Source organism: Apis dorsata, unplaced genomic scaffold (assembly GCF_000469605.1).
Source record: "Apis dorsata unplaced genomic scaffold, Apis dorsata 1.3 scaffold_631, whole genome shotgun sequence".
NCBI lineage: Eukaryota > Metazoa > Arthropoda > Insecta > Hymenoptera > Apidae > Apis > Apis dorsata.
The window spans coordinates 951,757-967,017 of record NW_006263826.1 but is presented as its reverse complement, the minus strand read 5'-3'; the positions used below and the strand labels follow the sequence as shown (position 1 = coordinate 967,017).

The following is a 15,261-nucleotide window of genomic DNA, read 5'->3' as shown; positions in this document are numbered from 1 at the left end:
GGTAATTTCTTATACATGATATTTCTTATATAATACATGATATATATTTTAATAAAAAATTGTACAATCGAACATACCAACATTATGTTGATAAATGCCTTTCACTGGACCTACAACAGAGGCATAACCATGCATTCTGTATGTAAATGCTTTATGAGGTGCAGCGTAACGCATACGCTCTTGCCTCCTAAATTCTTCTCGTTCTTCCACCGTAGATGGTCGAACTTTCCATTCTGTGGGCCATAGTGCACGAGGTGGTTCCCATTCTGCAACAGTATTAATGGATCCACTGTCGACACTGATCGATTCTATTGCTGGGCTAGAATCTCTGGCGTTTGAATTTGTATTTCCACTTCCAGAATTATTGTTAACATTGCTATTATTAGCTAGAGGCACTTGATTTTGTTGCTTTGCAACTGCTAGAGAACAAGTGCTAGTTGCAGTTGATAGGCCTAATGAATCTTTGTGCATTAAAAATTTCGTACACAAGTCCAATAGACGAGAGTCTGAATCTCGTCCAGCACCAATCCACGCATAGACTCCATTTCCTTTGTTTTCTAAGTAAGGAACAAGCTCTGACTCTCTTTCTTGTCGATCACCTATTTCTTGAGAATATGTGAGTTCACCAGCTAAAAATCCCAAAGCTAATGGAACTAATGCTGGCCAAGAAGATGCTAAAGAATACCAATCGTTTAACGGTGAAATAGGATTTCCTTGCCACTGTGTAATAGCTTCCTTCATTTCTCCTGTACTCATTCTATATTCACCTTTTGAGGTGAACGCATCTCTTAATAGCGAAAAAAAACAAACATGTGTTTCTTGCATTAATTCTGCTCCATTGTTGATATCAATAGTTTCTTCATTACTTGGAACTGTAATTTCTTTATCTGGTATTGATATAACTCTTTCATCTTCGCATTTTACATCGTCCAATATGTCAATTCCATCATCAAGTTGTATAGGGAGTTGCATCATATCAATGCTATCTAAATCAAGCTTTTTATCGTTTTCTTCTTCTTCTTCTGTTTCTGGAGGAATATCATCATTCATTCCTGTACTAAGTTCTGTTTTTATGTCATCATATTCCATATCTTCCACTTCTTTTTTTATTTCTGGAGTAGTTATCATAGAACATTTGCTACCTTTTGGTGTAGCAGGACTTAATTTTTTCTTGGATATTTGATGCATCTCGTATGCATCTATAGGTTCTGATTTAATTGGTGTTAACATCTTATGATCGATATCCAATGTACTGGAATGTCTGTTTTCATCTGTTGTATGAGAATAATCACTATTATCGCTTTCATGTTTTATCGAATTAGAATTCGTTAATCTTGGTACTGGTGGACAAAGTGGTGATTGCTCTAATTTTATTCGTTTCTTTGCTGGAGTGATACGTATAGAAGGACCGATTAATAATTTGTGTTTCTGTCCAATTTGTGCTCTTTGAGTTAAATCGGCAAGGGCAATACCTTGTGTATTTAATTCTGGATGTATCTAGAGAAACATAATAAACATTAGCATTTTAATAACATTCAAATTCTTATTCACATATATTTAAAAATTACTTCACATACATCTCGCCGAGCTCTTCTCTTTTTATGTTCAAGTAGCATTTCGCGATACATCTCCTCCGTCTGTTCACGAATAAATAACGATCTATTCGTAGGATATTCTGCTCGTTGCAGCGTGGAGAAAACAGGTCGAATAGTTTCATCCTCGTGATTTATTTGCAAACCCCGAATGGACAGTCCTTGGGCTCCCATGAGAGAACGTTTCTTCTTCTTCTGCTTAGCTCCAGACATTTGATAGTGGGGATAGTTCTCCTCGTTCTCAGATGTTGTGTCGGTCGCTAACTTTGTGCTTGCTCCAAGCTCTGTCCTCAGTGCATTCAGTTCCTCCAAATAGCGCAGTTGCGTTTTCTCTTCAACTGTCGGTTCATTGCTTGTTAGTATTGTCCCTCGGAAGTTACTACATACTTCTCTGCCAAACGGCTGGAGTGTGGGGGAAGTATAAACAGCCAGAAAATTTTTTACAATTAATCACAGCAGTAGCCTAACTTACCCATAGCAGGTTTTGGTTTCCTCCATTGTATTTTTGACATCGTTCGTTGCGTCGGCTGACAGAAACCTTGTTTGTAGGCATTCGACAACAAGCTTTCTCTGGATTTTAATAATTGACTGGCCAATTCATAGGATCGTTTACGTTCTTCAAATAACAATCTTCTTTGCTGTGCCTTATGTACTAAGCTACACATTCTTCTAATATCTGGTCGATAATGACCAGCAGATAAATGAATTTGAAATGCATCTAGAGGTGCCACGCCAAATCTAAATTAAATAAATATAAAAAATTGAATTAACATAATTTTTAATTTCTAAAAATTTATTAAAAATGATTTATTATTTTATGATTATTATTTTTAACCTGTGATTTTCATGTTCAAATAACATGCGTAAAGTTTTCTTGGTTTCTGCTTCTACATCACAATCCTTTGGAAAAATTGGTAAAAAGTTGCACAAAGTATCCTTTTGACTTTCATTAAGGCATTCACTCCAAATATAAGGATAATCCAGAAATTCTTTAAAAATAGCTGCATGTTCACAAAGATCTTGTGGTAATTTTATCTTAGTGTTTGCAGCAATACATGTTTCCCATTTCTAAAAATGAAATCTTTGTTAATAAAAATATTGTTAATAAAAAAATTATATAATTTGTATAATGAAATTTTAAACAGTACCAGAGTATCTGGACTTTCTGCTTTAACAGAATATTCTGTATTTTCATTTTCTTCTTCATCTTCTTCACCAGAACTATGACTTTCAGTACCACTTGTACCATGCTCATCTCCACTATCATCTCCACTATCAGTTGAAGTACTACTTCCACTGATACTGCTAGTACTACTATTGCTTCTAGATCCATGAGAAGATGCATCATCTTCATCTTCTTCAGCCCCACTATCACCACCAGCTGAACATTCATCTACCTATAAACAAATATAAAGTATAAAAATATGTTGTATATATGTATATATGTGTGTATATATGTGAGGATCGATATTAATTCAAAGAGATATACAAAATATGAATAATATTTATTATATATACAATAAACACTATTCATTTTATTATTAAAATACTATATATATAAATATATATGTATAAATATTATTAATTTTCATGAGATTAAATAATCTTTTAATGTAACTAATACTAATTATTTATTACGCTATATTATATATTATAACAAATATAAATATATAAGTAAATTATAAGGATTTTATTTAATTAAGGATAATAAAAATAGTTACTATACTGCTAAATAAAACGCAAGAGAAATATGCATGTATTCTATAATTAATTATCCAATTTATTATCCAATTAAAATGAAAATAACAAATATATTAGAAACAACAATAGATGTTTCCTTTTTCAAGAGTAAGATGACACAGGGTATGTATATCGCGTTTCCAGAATATACAGTGTTATCGATCATATGGGTATTAATTTCGAAATAATTAATCATAACCAACCTCCATTCTTTTTAGTTTCTGCGCTTGCTCTCCTCTTGTCTTCTAAGTTCTGCAGTTCCTACGAAAATAGCAAATCTTCGCTGCTAACAATAATTCACGAAACAGAAATAAAGAACCGAGGATAAATCTGTCAATGTTGTTCGATACAAGAAATCCTTTTATCGAGTAAACATTAAGTAATTTCGCTATTCACCGTTTGACCTGTCACAGCTCCTGCACTCCTACTCTTCCAACAAATTTTAGTCATGGCGTGGAATACAGCGAACAGAACCACGGTGTTTGTATATTGAAAGATCTCGAGCGCGCACCTTCTTCACCGGTTTAGAACTGTGCCCGTTCAATGGCGGATATTTAACACTGATCCAAACATAATTATTTTAAATAAATAATAATATTAACAATATTCAAACAAATTAAAGATTCTAAATCTTTTATATTAATTCGATTACACACATTTATTAAATTTCTTTTATGTTAAATATAAAAGTAAGTATTTCAATAATATAAAATTTTATCTAGTGACATTTGTTCATTATCTATCTATCTATTGGCACTAATGTAAAAAAGAAGCATTTAATTCGAATTGAATAGTAAAAAAGTGAAAATATATACTTACTTTATTTTATATAAATAAAAGTATAGAATAAATGTTGACTTTTATTTAAACATAGTTATTTATTAGCAAAAAAAATATATATATATTATAACAAACGAAGTACAGAAATATGAATGACTAAATCTGTAATGAAAAACATTACCCATATAAAATTTTAGAAAAGTATTTGTTATTTGTAATTTGATTAATCAATGTATAGTAACAAAGCTATATCGAATGAAAAATCTATTAAATGTAATTATACAGGTATTTTAACTATTTATATTTAAGATAAATAATTTATATTATTATCATTTATTGTATTAATTATTACAAAATCTAAATCAAATATTTTTGTACTTTAATTTGTAATATTATATATGTGATATTTTTTAATAGATAAAGTTAAGTTTACTGTAAAGTTTTTTTTATAATCTCTATATAATTATGAGTGGTTTTTGATATTACAAGAATAGATAATATAGTTAATAATAATCTTTTTAGATTTTGTACTAAGGAGTTATCTTCATATTTTTTATCTTCATATTATTCTATGTTAATGTATAATTATTTAACAGTAAGTTATACAGAAATAATAGGAACATTCTTACATGTATATCTCCATAGAATTTGATGAATTATTCTATATGAAAGAATATTATTAGATGAAAATTTGATTGCTTAATATATGTTAACTGCAAAATAATTTTTAAGATGAAGCATTCTGATTAATATTTTGTACTCCATTGCAAGTTGTTTCTGCAGTTACGGATAATACAGGTGCATATGGCATATAATGCGGTTGTCCAGCAACTGCATACCAGTGTTCCGGTAAATTTTGCAGCGGTAAATTAAATGGATTTGGAGAAGGACATAGATATGGTGGGCACAGACCGGAATAAGCTTGAGAATAATCTATTCCAGGACATAGATGCGGCGGAAAAGTTTGTGCATTGCTATTATCATGTATATCGGAATGTGGTAAACACGGGATTGAGACAAAACCTGGATTCAAAGAATAATAAGGATTCGCAAATGCTTCCGTCTCATTTGCATAATACGGTAATCCGGAATACATGCTTTGTTGCATATAAGATGCTTGATAAGTATTTAATGCATTTGCAGAATTGTGTACTTGATGATGTATAGAGTGTGAATGTTGAATATTGATATTATCTTCTTTTGTATCCCTTTCTGACTTAAGCATTTTAGAATTTGGTCCATTGTTTACATATTGATTAGAAAAATGTGAAGTAGATCGATGTCGATCTATATAAAGAATGAGTATTTATTAAAATTATGTGAAAAAAAAATTATTCATAAATTTTGTTACTTACTTTCCGAATTTTTTTTAAATCGTGGACCTCCATTTCTACTTAAACGAGAAGATTCTTTATTCATAGATTCTTGTTCTTTTACTTTATCACGAGATAGACATGATGTAGTCTCAGTTTTTTGAATCTGCATATTTTTTATACCGTTCATATATTGATCTCCATTTTCTTGGCATAATGATTGTAGACTAATTTCTTTTCGATCATTGGTATGCTCCTTTTTTTGTTGTGTCAATGCACAAGCTTGCATCATATCATTTGTAATATTTGTAATTTCTTCTTCGTTCGGTATTTCTTTTAAATAAATAAATAATAATATATATATATATTTATAAATAATTATAAATTAACATAAATTATAAATTAATATAATTAATAATATAAGCGATAATATACCTTGATACCATTGACCAAAACCTGGCGATTGTCCATTTGTTAAATAATTCCAATTAGCACCACCACGGAAATACTATCAAATAATTTGAAATAAATAAATAATATATAAACAAAAATTAATATACAATAATGTATAAAATCCTACCTCTAATCCTAAATTATAAAAAAATCTCAAAGTAAATGGATCTACAAGAATACAAAAATAATATTATTTATAAATTTCATATCAAGTTATATGATAAAAAAAAATAATGATTACCTGATAGTGGCAAGTCACTACCATTTATGTCTATACTTTTTTCTACAGAGCAATTAATAGAACGTAACATATGATCCATTTGAGTAGAATCTATTAATATAAAATGAAAAAGATATGAATAATTTATAATATGGAAGTGATAATGATAATTTATCTATTAATTAATTACATACCAGCATATGGTGAATAATATACTTCCTTTTGCATTCTTTGTTTGGAATATGAGTTAAAACCTGTATTATTATCATTTGTTACATTATTTGATTTTGAATTTCTTAAAAATGTATTTTCAGAATTTTTATATGAAAATGAATTTTTTTCTTTATGTTCTTTATTATTTTCTTGCCCTCTATTATCTACTGTAGAAGATTGAGTATCATCATGAATCATTCTTGCAGAAAACATATCAACAGAATTCTATGAAAGAAAACATTTTGCAATGATTCACATATATATAATATATGTATATATATCACATATATATAATATATGTATATAATAATTAAATGTGTATTTTATCATAACTTACATTAATTGAATAATTAGAACACTTTTCTATTGGATAATTTTCATATTCTTGATATTCTTGATGATCTATTTTTCTGTAACAAAATATAAATTTATATTATGCATAGAAATTAAAGTTAAAAAAATTAAGTAATAAATACTCACAATGATCCTTCTTCCCAATCAAAATTATTTTTATTAATATTATTAATAATATTATCACTGCTTTCATTTTTATCAATATTATTTGATAAAATATTTATATTAGATTCTTTATTTTTTCGTGGTGTTGTACTGCATGTTTTTTTCCATTTTTGATCTATTAAAATAAAAAATAAATATTTTATTTTACAAGAAAATATGAAAATTTGAAAAAAATATTACATATAAATTTTATTAAGTTTAACTAACTTGAATCTAAAACTAGATTCTTTTTGCAAACTGGTAACCAATTAGCCATTTTATTTTTCTTTGGAGGTAATGGTTTAAGAGCAGAATAAGGTACAATCCTTTTTTCTCCTAATTCTTCAATAAAAACTAATACAGGCCCCTGATTTTTACTCATTTCTTGAATGTGTCCATAATAAAATATTAGATTATTGCTTTTTTTTTCTAGTACATTTGCATTATTATCATTAGAATCTTTTTCAAGAGAAGACACATAGACGTTATTATTATTGGTTTTGTCAAAATCTTCTTCATTAAAGTCTATTTGTACCAAACATTTGCCACCAATTTGGAGTTCGTGACTATTGTGCCTAGTCCATCCTGCATTTTTCACTTCTAAAGTATATAAAAAGATATATATTTTTTCTTAATCATGTAATATTTTTAATTTCTCATTTTTAATAACAAATTTTTATTACCCCTTCTAATTTCATGCCATATATCAAAATCTGTATTACGATAAATATTGGGATCAAGAGCTTTGGCAATTCTATAAGGAAAAGGTGGTATATTTTTTATTATACCATGTACATCATCAACTTCATCATTAGCATTTTCACTTCCAACTTTGTTGTATATCTCTGCAGTTAATTGACTAAACATGATGAAATTACACGTATGTATCATTATGAATCATATATTAATAATATAATTATTATTTGACTTACTCTCTAATTTCCAGATTGCCTTTAAGGAAAAATTTATCATGTCTAAATGAAGCTGTTCTATCATGTAACATTTTATGTACAGTAGCCTCTATATTAGCCATTTGAAAGACATCTTTATATAATATTTGATAAACAATAGCTATAAATAATTATTAAAATATTATTCGAATATTATTTACAGAAATAATAATATTATAGAACACCTACATTGACAATAAGCAGCATTTGCAACAAAGTTTCTTGTATAAATACTTTCATATTGTTTTTGTGGAGTATGGCATAAATATATCACATCCTTGAAACCATTATTAGTAACAGTACGACTAATTTGTTTTTGACCATTAAATATAATAAATTCTCTCTTATAAAGTAAAGACATAGCTTGAATCTCAATCATACCTCCCCATTCAGTAAAACATGTCATTTGTTCCAGATAATCATCAAATGGAATTGTTATACTCTGTAAAAATGTATATAAAATTTAAAACTTTTACATTAATAATAATTAAAGATTAATCAAATATAATATATTCACCTCTATGAATAAATGTTTCATTTTTCTCATAAATTCCACACATTCTTTTCTAACTTTAATGTGATAATATTGTGTCATATAAACCTGTTCACTAACTGCTCTGAATAAGCAAGTTGGATCTCTAGGTGCATGTTTTCTAAAATATCCTTCATTCTGTAACCATTCGTCGATAGGTTCTTGTGCACGTTTTGATGGTTTTCTAGGTGATATTTCCATTTTTTGCCACTAAAGAGAACAATGAAACTATCTTTCTTTTTTTGTCAAAAATTCGAATCATTTGTATTTTTGATAATTATATCAATATATCAATACATTAATTACAAATGTAATATATATTAATATAATTCGAGATTTTTCAAAATTTTCATTGATTTAAAATAATAATAATTTCATATATTTGAAAAACATGAAAGGACATATATTGTCCTTATTGTTAATCGTGAATCCCTATTTCGAAAATAAAAGAAAAAAAATCGATTGTAAATATAATTGTACCTGTTTGAAGACAAATGATTAATGCGTGATGGAATTCTTTCAATCGAAAGTTATCAGTTACAAGAAAATTTTTAACTGTTACTCTACAGTTAAAGTTTTAGCATGGCTACCAAGGACTAGCAACAGGTCCTCCTTCATTAGTTACTAATAGAATCGATTTCTTCAAAACTATTGGACGAAAAGAACTTATCAACCAATCATGATCCGTTATTTGGTACTTTTGGGATTAGTTTCGTCAGAAAAGGACTCCCAAGAAGACTACCACAACTAAGAGTTTCAATTATAGACATTTCCTTTGTTTACATTTTCGCGCGAGTGTTCGAAAGTCGTATTTTGTAGGATAAAGTATAGTAAATATTTATCATCAAAATATTCTTTATATAAATTTAATCAATATAATATGCATATAATAAAATATAATAAAACAGGTTTAAGCAATAGACTTTCTTACAAATTATTTTTTTTATTCATCATAATTTTCATCGGAATGACAATGCGATGTGTACGAAATATTAAAAAAGTACAATAGCCTGTTATATAAAATATGATTTTTACACAAATATAAAGTCAACCGCTGTACCATTGCGATATTCTGTAACGCATGCAATGCTACCAATTTTGTTGCTATCGAAAATAATGTTTGCTTGCGTGCAGTTTTCTTAGTATAAAAAGTACATCCTTTGGCGAGTTAATATTAAAGATGTTGATACAAGTCCAAAGTTATTTATTGCTGGTAACGTTAAGAATCAAATTGATAGCTTGTAAAAGTTTATCAAATTTTTTTTTTTAAATTTGGACTTGGATCTTCATCGTCGTTCTGCTGTTAATAGTTTTATGTAAAAATCGACTTGTGCATCTCGCCGAAAGGGACGCTCATGGCGGTAGGATAAGTATAATCATAAGATTACATTAACACAGTGTTTCGCATTCTCCTTATTTCTTGTTGACAATGTATGAATAATTGTTATAAAATGTCACAATATCGAAAATGGAAGAAATGACGAGTCGCCGCTCCCTTTCTTTTCCGTTCATTTTATTTTAAATGCTTGCTTTAAGCAGCTATTTTTTCTGCATCAATTGCTATAACAAAAGATATTATTTTGATACAAAATTTATTTTTTATTTTAATGATTCTAAATTTATATATATACATACATACATATATATATATATATACATATACTATATATATATATACACTATATCATATAAAAAATATATATGTTTAAAATTTTAGTTTACCTTCTTTGGTAGGCAAGGGATTTTTCTCAAGTGTTTCTGCATGTTTTAATTTCGCGGGATCGAAATTTTCAATACCAGAGATCAGCTGTTGCTTTCCTTTTTCCTGCTGGATTGCTTTAAAAATAAATTTAATTTATGATTATTATTTTAATATTAAAATTTTTTCTCTATTTGATTTTTCAAAAATTATAAAAGATAAGAAAAAATTGTGAAATACGATACTGTACCATCCATGTCAGGTAGCAAATTCTTTTCTTGAGTTTCAGTGTGCTTCAGACTACTCGGGTCGAATGTCTCGATGCCTGACATCAGCGTTTGTTGAGTTTTCTCCGCAGCTACATCTGCAAGAGGTAAATGGAGGTCAAAGAACAGAAAATAAAACACACATGAGAGAACTATGAAAGTTAAGGTCACTGTGGAAGCCAATGAAATTATAGCAAGTGTGCATTAGATTATCTTACCGCAACGATATAGTATGTAATTATTTTAAAAACAATATAAATATTCAATTTTATTTAAAATTATAAATCAATATAAAATCTTAAGAAGAATCAAATTATTAATGCTAATAAGAACATATTTTTATTGTTTCCTTAGTAAGGAACAATAAAGTGTTGTTGTTATTATGATATCTAAAAAAACTTTTATTACTAAGTATAACTTTTATTACTAAGGACAATAACATTGTGTGTTATTGTAGTATAGAGTACGAAATTGCTGACAAAATAATCGGACATGCAAAACAATTTCTTCTAAGCTGAAAGCGAAAGTGAATAGGCTTGGTTTGGTCACGTATGTTTCGGTCACCTCGAAGCACCAAAAGCAATAAAATACCCTCCTTTTGTTACCGGCCAAGGAAGAAGTAGAGAACCTGAGAATGAAATATTCCCCTAGGAATCAAATAAACAGTGATACCTTTGGCATTGGGTAATATGATCTTCTCTTTCGTATCGGCGTGTTTCAATTGATCTGGTTTAAATGTTTCCACATCGTGGATTAATTCAGAATGCTGTCGTTCTTGTCGTACGTCTATATGTTACAATATTACATGCATTATAATCGATCGAAACAAATTATAAGAATATAGAACTCTGTATGTCTATAATATTATAGGTATTAAATCATAAAAACATTAAAATAATAATGCAACAAAAATTTTAGTAAAAAAGTAATGAAATTTATATTATACCTTCAGCAGAAGGTAGAACATTCTTTTCAGCGGTTGAGGCTTTTTTCATACAGCCATGATTGAAACCTTCCAATTCGCTTTTCAAATCTAAGGCTACTTTTGGCAGGTCTTTCAACGACGGACTCGACATGGTGATTTGTTGTACTCTTTAATCTGAAACAAATAATCAAATTTTGATTGTTTACAATAATAACATTAATCGCATATCACTAATTAATTAAATGACACAATGAATACAATTCATAATATAACCTTAATAGATTAATTATTAATTATTAAAGACATCTTAAATGAATCTATTACATTTAAGGAATTATAAGATTGTAATAGCATTAATTTTCAATTTATTTTTAAAATAATAATCTTATGTATACTTTGCTATCTTTCCGCAGAGTTCCGTTTGATTATCGATATCCAAAAGAATTTCCAATTATAAAACTGACATCAACAACTTGAACCGCAATCTGAAACGAACTGTCGAGTTTTGTCCGTAGAAATGATATGTCTTTGTTTATTACGTCCAAATGAAAAAAGTTTCTCTAATATTTATATTCATAACAAAACAGAATCAAGTTATTCCTAATACTTTTGATATTTAAAAATTATGAATTTTTTAAATATTATATATATATATTTTTAATCAAAATATTTAACTTGTAAATTTAAAAAAGAAAGATGAAAACGAATTAAAACTCATACAACTTAAAAGAATTCAAAAAAGATACAATTTCACAATGGTATTGTTGCGAATCGCGGCACATATTCAGATTTTTAACCTATTTTCTTTATTCTCAATTGAACAATGATGATCGAATACCGGATGATATGCATATCAGAAATAACAAAAAGCATGAATCTGCCAATGTCGTTGAATGCATTGGTTAATTGTCATCGAGACGAAGGAAGTTCGTATACAAACGTGACACACGTACTTATATACATGTCTATCGAGAAACATATCGATATCGAATGCTTTTAGTGACGCTTTCAATGCATATTGACAGAAACGCCAGAATATATCGATAAATGAAACATGTAACTTGTTTGACTTGTTCAATTTAAATGTTAAAAGTTATCTTGTAATATGTACTCTTTATACATAAAAAAGCATAAAAATTATAAAATTAAAGATTTAAAATTTTAAAAGATGAAAAACGAAAGATCTAAATAAAAAATATAAATGCAAATATAATAAATTGTGAATGAATACCATCATTTCTGATGAATGTAAGGAAGGCAAATGTTCGTCTAGTATTTTAAGTATTTTTTTGTTTTCTTTTTTTATAAGTAAAAAAACGATTGAATATAATTATGTTGAATATGTTAAAATGCAATAATATTATTCGTAATTAATTGATCAATTTTGTCATATTTATTTAGATATGCTCAATTTAAATATAAAAATATTATTAAATGAAAGCAAAAAAAAATATAAATAAAAATAATATATTTGTTATCTAAATTTTGTATTACACTCCACAGTAATTAATATGTTATAAGGCGGAAGAAGAAGCTTGTTATTTCCGGTTGGCATTTCTTTCCATTTCCTTTCTGATCACATGCTTCCGTGTATTTTTCTATTAAAATAGCGGTATTTTTATAAACCAGGATCTTTATCTAAAATCTTATAAATATTCAGATTATATTTTTTATGATATAAATATTTATCAAATTCTTTTATCATGTTATATTTATTTTATCAATTTTTAGATATACAAAAATTTGTAAAATATAAAAAATATAAAAAATTTATAAAAATATTCTATCAAATATTCGCATTATATATACATATATATGTATGTATTTGGAAGCATTAAGTTTAATAAATTTTCAATATTAATAAAATGTTTTGATACACGTTAAAAAATAATTCGTAATCAGTATGTGATCATTCGGAAGGAATTCGAAAGATTCATTATATGTTCATATATTGAATCCAGCATTCACGATATTTTTATATTTTCTAGTTAAGATACTGATAATCGACATTTCAAATTCTCGTTACTTGAATAAATTTAGAATATGAAAAATTACACAATTTGCTAAATTTATACTGTTCAATATTGTTATAAATGTTATAAAAAAATATTGATCTGAATACTAAATTTGAATACTAAACTGAATACTATTTTAAAAAATTTATACACCATTGAAGTTGAATAATTCATATTCCATTTTTTTCTTTCTTCTTTTTTCTATTTCATTTTGTTTCTTTTCTATTTATGTTATTTATATTCATTATTTTTAAATGATAATTAAATAATAGTTTTAAAAGACAAATATTTTTAAGTAAAAAAGAATATTTTTCAAAAATCTTAATATTATTTTATTAAAATTAGAATAAAAAAATTAATATTATTTACAATTGATAAACTTTTTAAAATGATTGTAATCTGAAACTATTATATTTTTTTTAAGAAATTTTAGTCTCTGAAATTTAACATAACACTCTGAAAATAACATTAACTTATTTTCTATATTTCGATAAATAACTAATAATATTTACTTTTTTTTGGAAATTATTTCTTTTTAAAAATTTTTTGATTATATTAAATAAAATTATTCAAAAACATTTAATCCTATAGAATTTAGGGAATATTAACGATTATTATGACAAAATAAAAAGAATAATATTAAAAAAATTACGAAAGATTCAAGAAGGCAAAGATAAGCGTATATCAATGGTTTCAGAGAGCGTTTCAAGAGATACGTTCCAACGGTGGGTCAGCATCGACAAGGCTGTGTATAGGTCCTTATATGGTAGCCAGTCGCATGGCTGTATATAGAGAAAGCTCGAAAGAGGCTGAATCCATAACTGCGAAGCACATTTGTGTCCTTTATGTATTCGCTTGTTGAATATTTCTTCTCTCACTATTCTTGTCAAGTATACCCACACTAAATTAGTAGTAAGCGTTAGCTATAACGGTAACAAAACCAAGAGATTGTTTCAGTTGATTATGATTAACAAATTCAGGAATAAAAGTATAAAAAAATACGAATTTGTACATGCGAAATTTGAAGACTAATAGAAATATTTAATATTGAATATTATTTTATAATATAGTAACAATTTATAGTAAGATAAAATTTCATAAAAATATCAAAATTAATACTTTCTCTTTATATATTTTCAAAGCGAATAATTTTATTAATTTCATATTACAGCGTAAAGTCGGTCGATTTCACAAAAGTCAGAAAAGCAATAATGGTTCTCAATGATGTATTTCATTGGATTACAATATAACAAGGAGAACTAAAAATGGTCTCAATACATCAGTGTTCGAAGAGAAATCACGATAAATCCTACTTGATCTCGCGAAGAGAAAAGAGGTCTGCAAGTTAATAAGGAAACTAGGTTGTTCGCATCGACGCGCTAGCCGGTTTACAGAACATATCTGTACATCACGCTTCGACAATTCATGCTAATCACGAGATTGAATACATAATTGTAAAATTATATATCGAAAAGAATGTTTAATTTTTTTATCAATATTAATTATTTGAATTTTAATTATCATTTATTCATTGTATTTATAATGATCGTTTATATATTTTCAATTAAGCGGTACAAATAATTATAAGGATACAAATAAACGAATATAATTATATAATAAATATAATTTAGAACTTCCACTTAAATCTATTGAACGAATGCCTACATGTTTGAAACCGATTGATTGTAAAATAAAAATTCCGGTGGAATCGATAAGATCAGTCGATCATCCAAAGGTTTCTGGCCGGACATTGTCATCTATTCCTGGTAAAGACCTTATGGTTGACAAGTAACAAGTTCGCGCGGCTTGTCAATTAACTTGGATAATCACGTTTAATAGAGGACTCTCAATGGCGTATGCAGCGGTTCGCTTCTGAACGAACCAGTGTGCTTATTCCATCGACTGGTTAACGGTGATGATGAACTGCATACACGTTAAGTTGCCTACGTATACCATATTATACCTACGTAAAAGTATGCAGTGTAGCTAAAAAATACGTTTGTTACGATGATTCCGTGTCGCGACTGCGCTACGAGCAAATGCGATACAAACGCCCTCTTTTTCT

The 15,261-nt window shown here is 27.6% G+C and overlaps 3 protein-coding genes across 9 annotated transcripts in view; all 3 read right to left on the bottom strand.

Annotated features, from left to right (window-relative positions):
• The window catches only part of LOC102680956 (nuclear factor related to kappa-B-binding protein), a 6,914-nt gene extending 2,997 nt beyond the window's left edge, over window positions 1–3,917 (bottom strand). For 2 of the 3 annotated variants that reach the window (XM_006621560.2, XM_006621561.2), the window contains exons 1-6: window positions 3,536–3,917; window positions 2,741–2,989; window positions 2,428–2,660; window positions 2,065–2,330; window positions 1,578–1,930; window positions 78–1,497 (exon numbers count right to left, since the gene is read on the bottom strand). In XM_006621560.2, coding sequence (XP_006621623.1) covers window positions 78–1,497; window positions 1,578–1,930; window positions 2,065–2,330; window positions 2,428–2,660; window positions 2,741–2,989; window positions 3,536–3,541 — 2,527 coding nt within the window. In that variant the 5' untranslated portion in view covers window positions 3,542–3,917. Of the gene's footprint in view, window positions 1–77; window positions 1,498–1,577; window positions 1,995–2,064; window positions 2,331–2,427; window positions 2,661–2,740; window positions 2,990–3,535 lie in introns of those variants that run through there. The other variant, XM_031513244.1, reaches the window with a different exon arrangement.
• A 642-nt stretch (window positions 3,918–4,559) lies between these two features.
• On the bottom strand, window positions 4,560–9,038 carry LOC102680673 (putative uncharacterized protein DDB_G0289263). Of its 2 annotated transcripts, XM_006621558.2 has the most exons (14): window positions 8,772–9,038; window positions 8,277–8,501; window positions 7,949–8,201; window positions 7,742–7,880; window positions 7,493–7,668; window positions 7,038–7,409; window positions 6,792–6,945; window positions 6,649–6,721; window positions 6,293–6,536; window positions 6,120–6,209; window positions 6,006–6,046; window positions 5,861–5,933; window positions 5,468–5,758; window positions 4,840–5,399 (listed from the first exon to the last, which is right to left on the bottom strand). In XM_006621558.2, the coding sequence occupies exons 2-14, from the start codon at window positions 8,490–8,492 to the stop codon at window positions 4,840–4,842; spliced, it is 2,682 nt and encodes an 893-aa protein (XP_006621621.1). In that variant the 5' UTR covers window positions 8,493–8,501; window positions 8,772–9,038. The 2 variants fall into 2 exon arrangements, with proteins under 2 accessions (XP_031369125.1, XP_006621621.1); XM_031513265.1 differs by lacking the exon at window positions 8,772–9,038 and having other exon boundaries at window positions 4,560–5,399; window positions 8,277–8,492.
• A 176-nt stretch (window positions 9,039–9,214) lies between these two features.
• Window positions 9,215–15,261, bottom strand: part of LOC102680816 (thymosin beta) — a 9,613-nt gene continuing 3,566 nt past the window's right edge. Inside the window, exons 1-6 of one of the 4 annotated variants that reach the window (XM_031513266.1) lie at window positions 11,577–11,727; window positions 11,203–11,355; window positions 10,929–11,042; window positions 10,241–10,354; window positions 10,014–10,127; window positions 9,215–9,851 (exon numbers count right to left, since the gene is read on the bottom strand). In XM_031513266.1, the coding sequence (XP_031369126.1) occupies window positions 9,823–9,851; window positions 10,014–10,127; window positions 10,241–10,354; window positions 10,929–11,042; window positions 11,203–11,332 (501 nt within the window). In that variant the 5' untranslated portion in view covers window positions 11,333–11,355; window positions 11,577–11,727 and the 3' untranslated portion in view covers window positions 9,215–9,822. Of the gene's footprint in view, window positions 9,852–10,013; window positions 10,128–10,240; window positions 10,355–10,928; window positions 11,043–11,202; window positions 11,356–11,576; window positions 11,728–15,261 lie in introns of those variants that run through there. The other 3 variants (XM_006621559.1, XM_031513268.1, XM_031513267.1) reach the window with 3 other exon arrangements.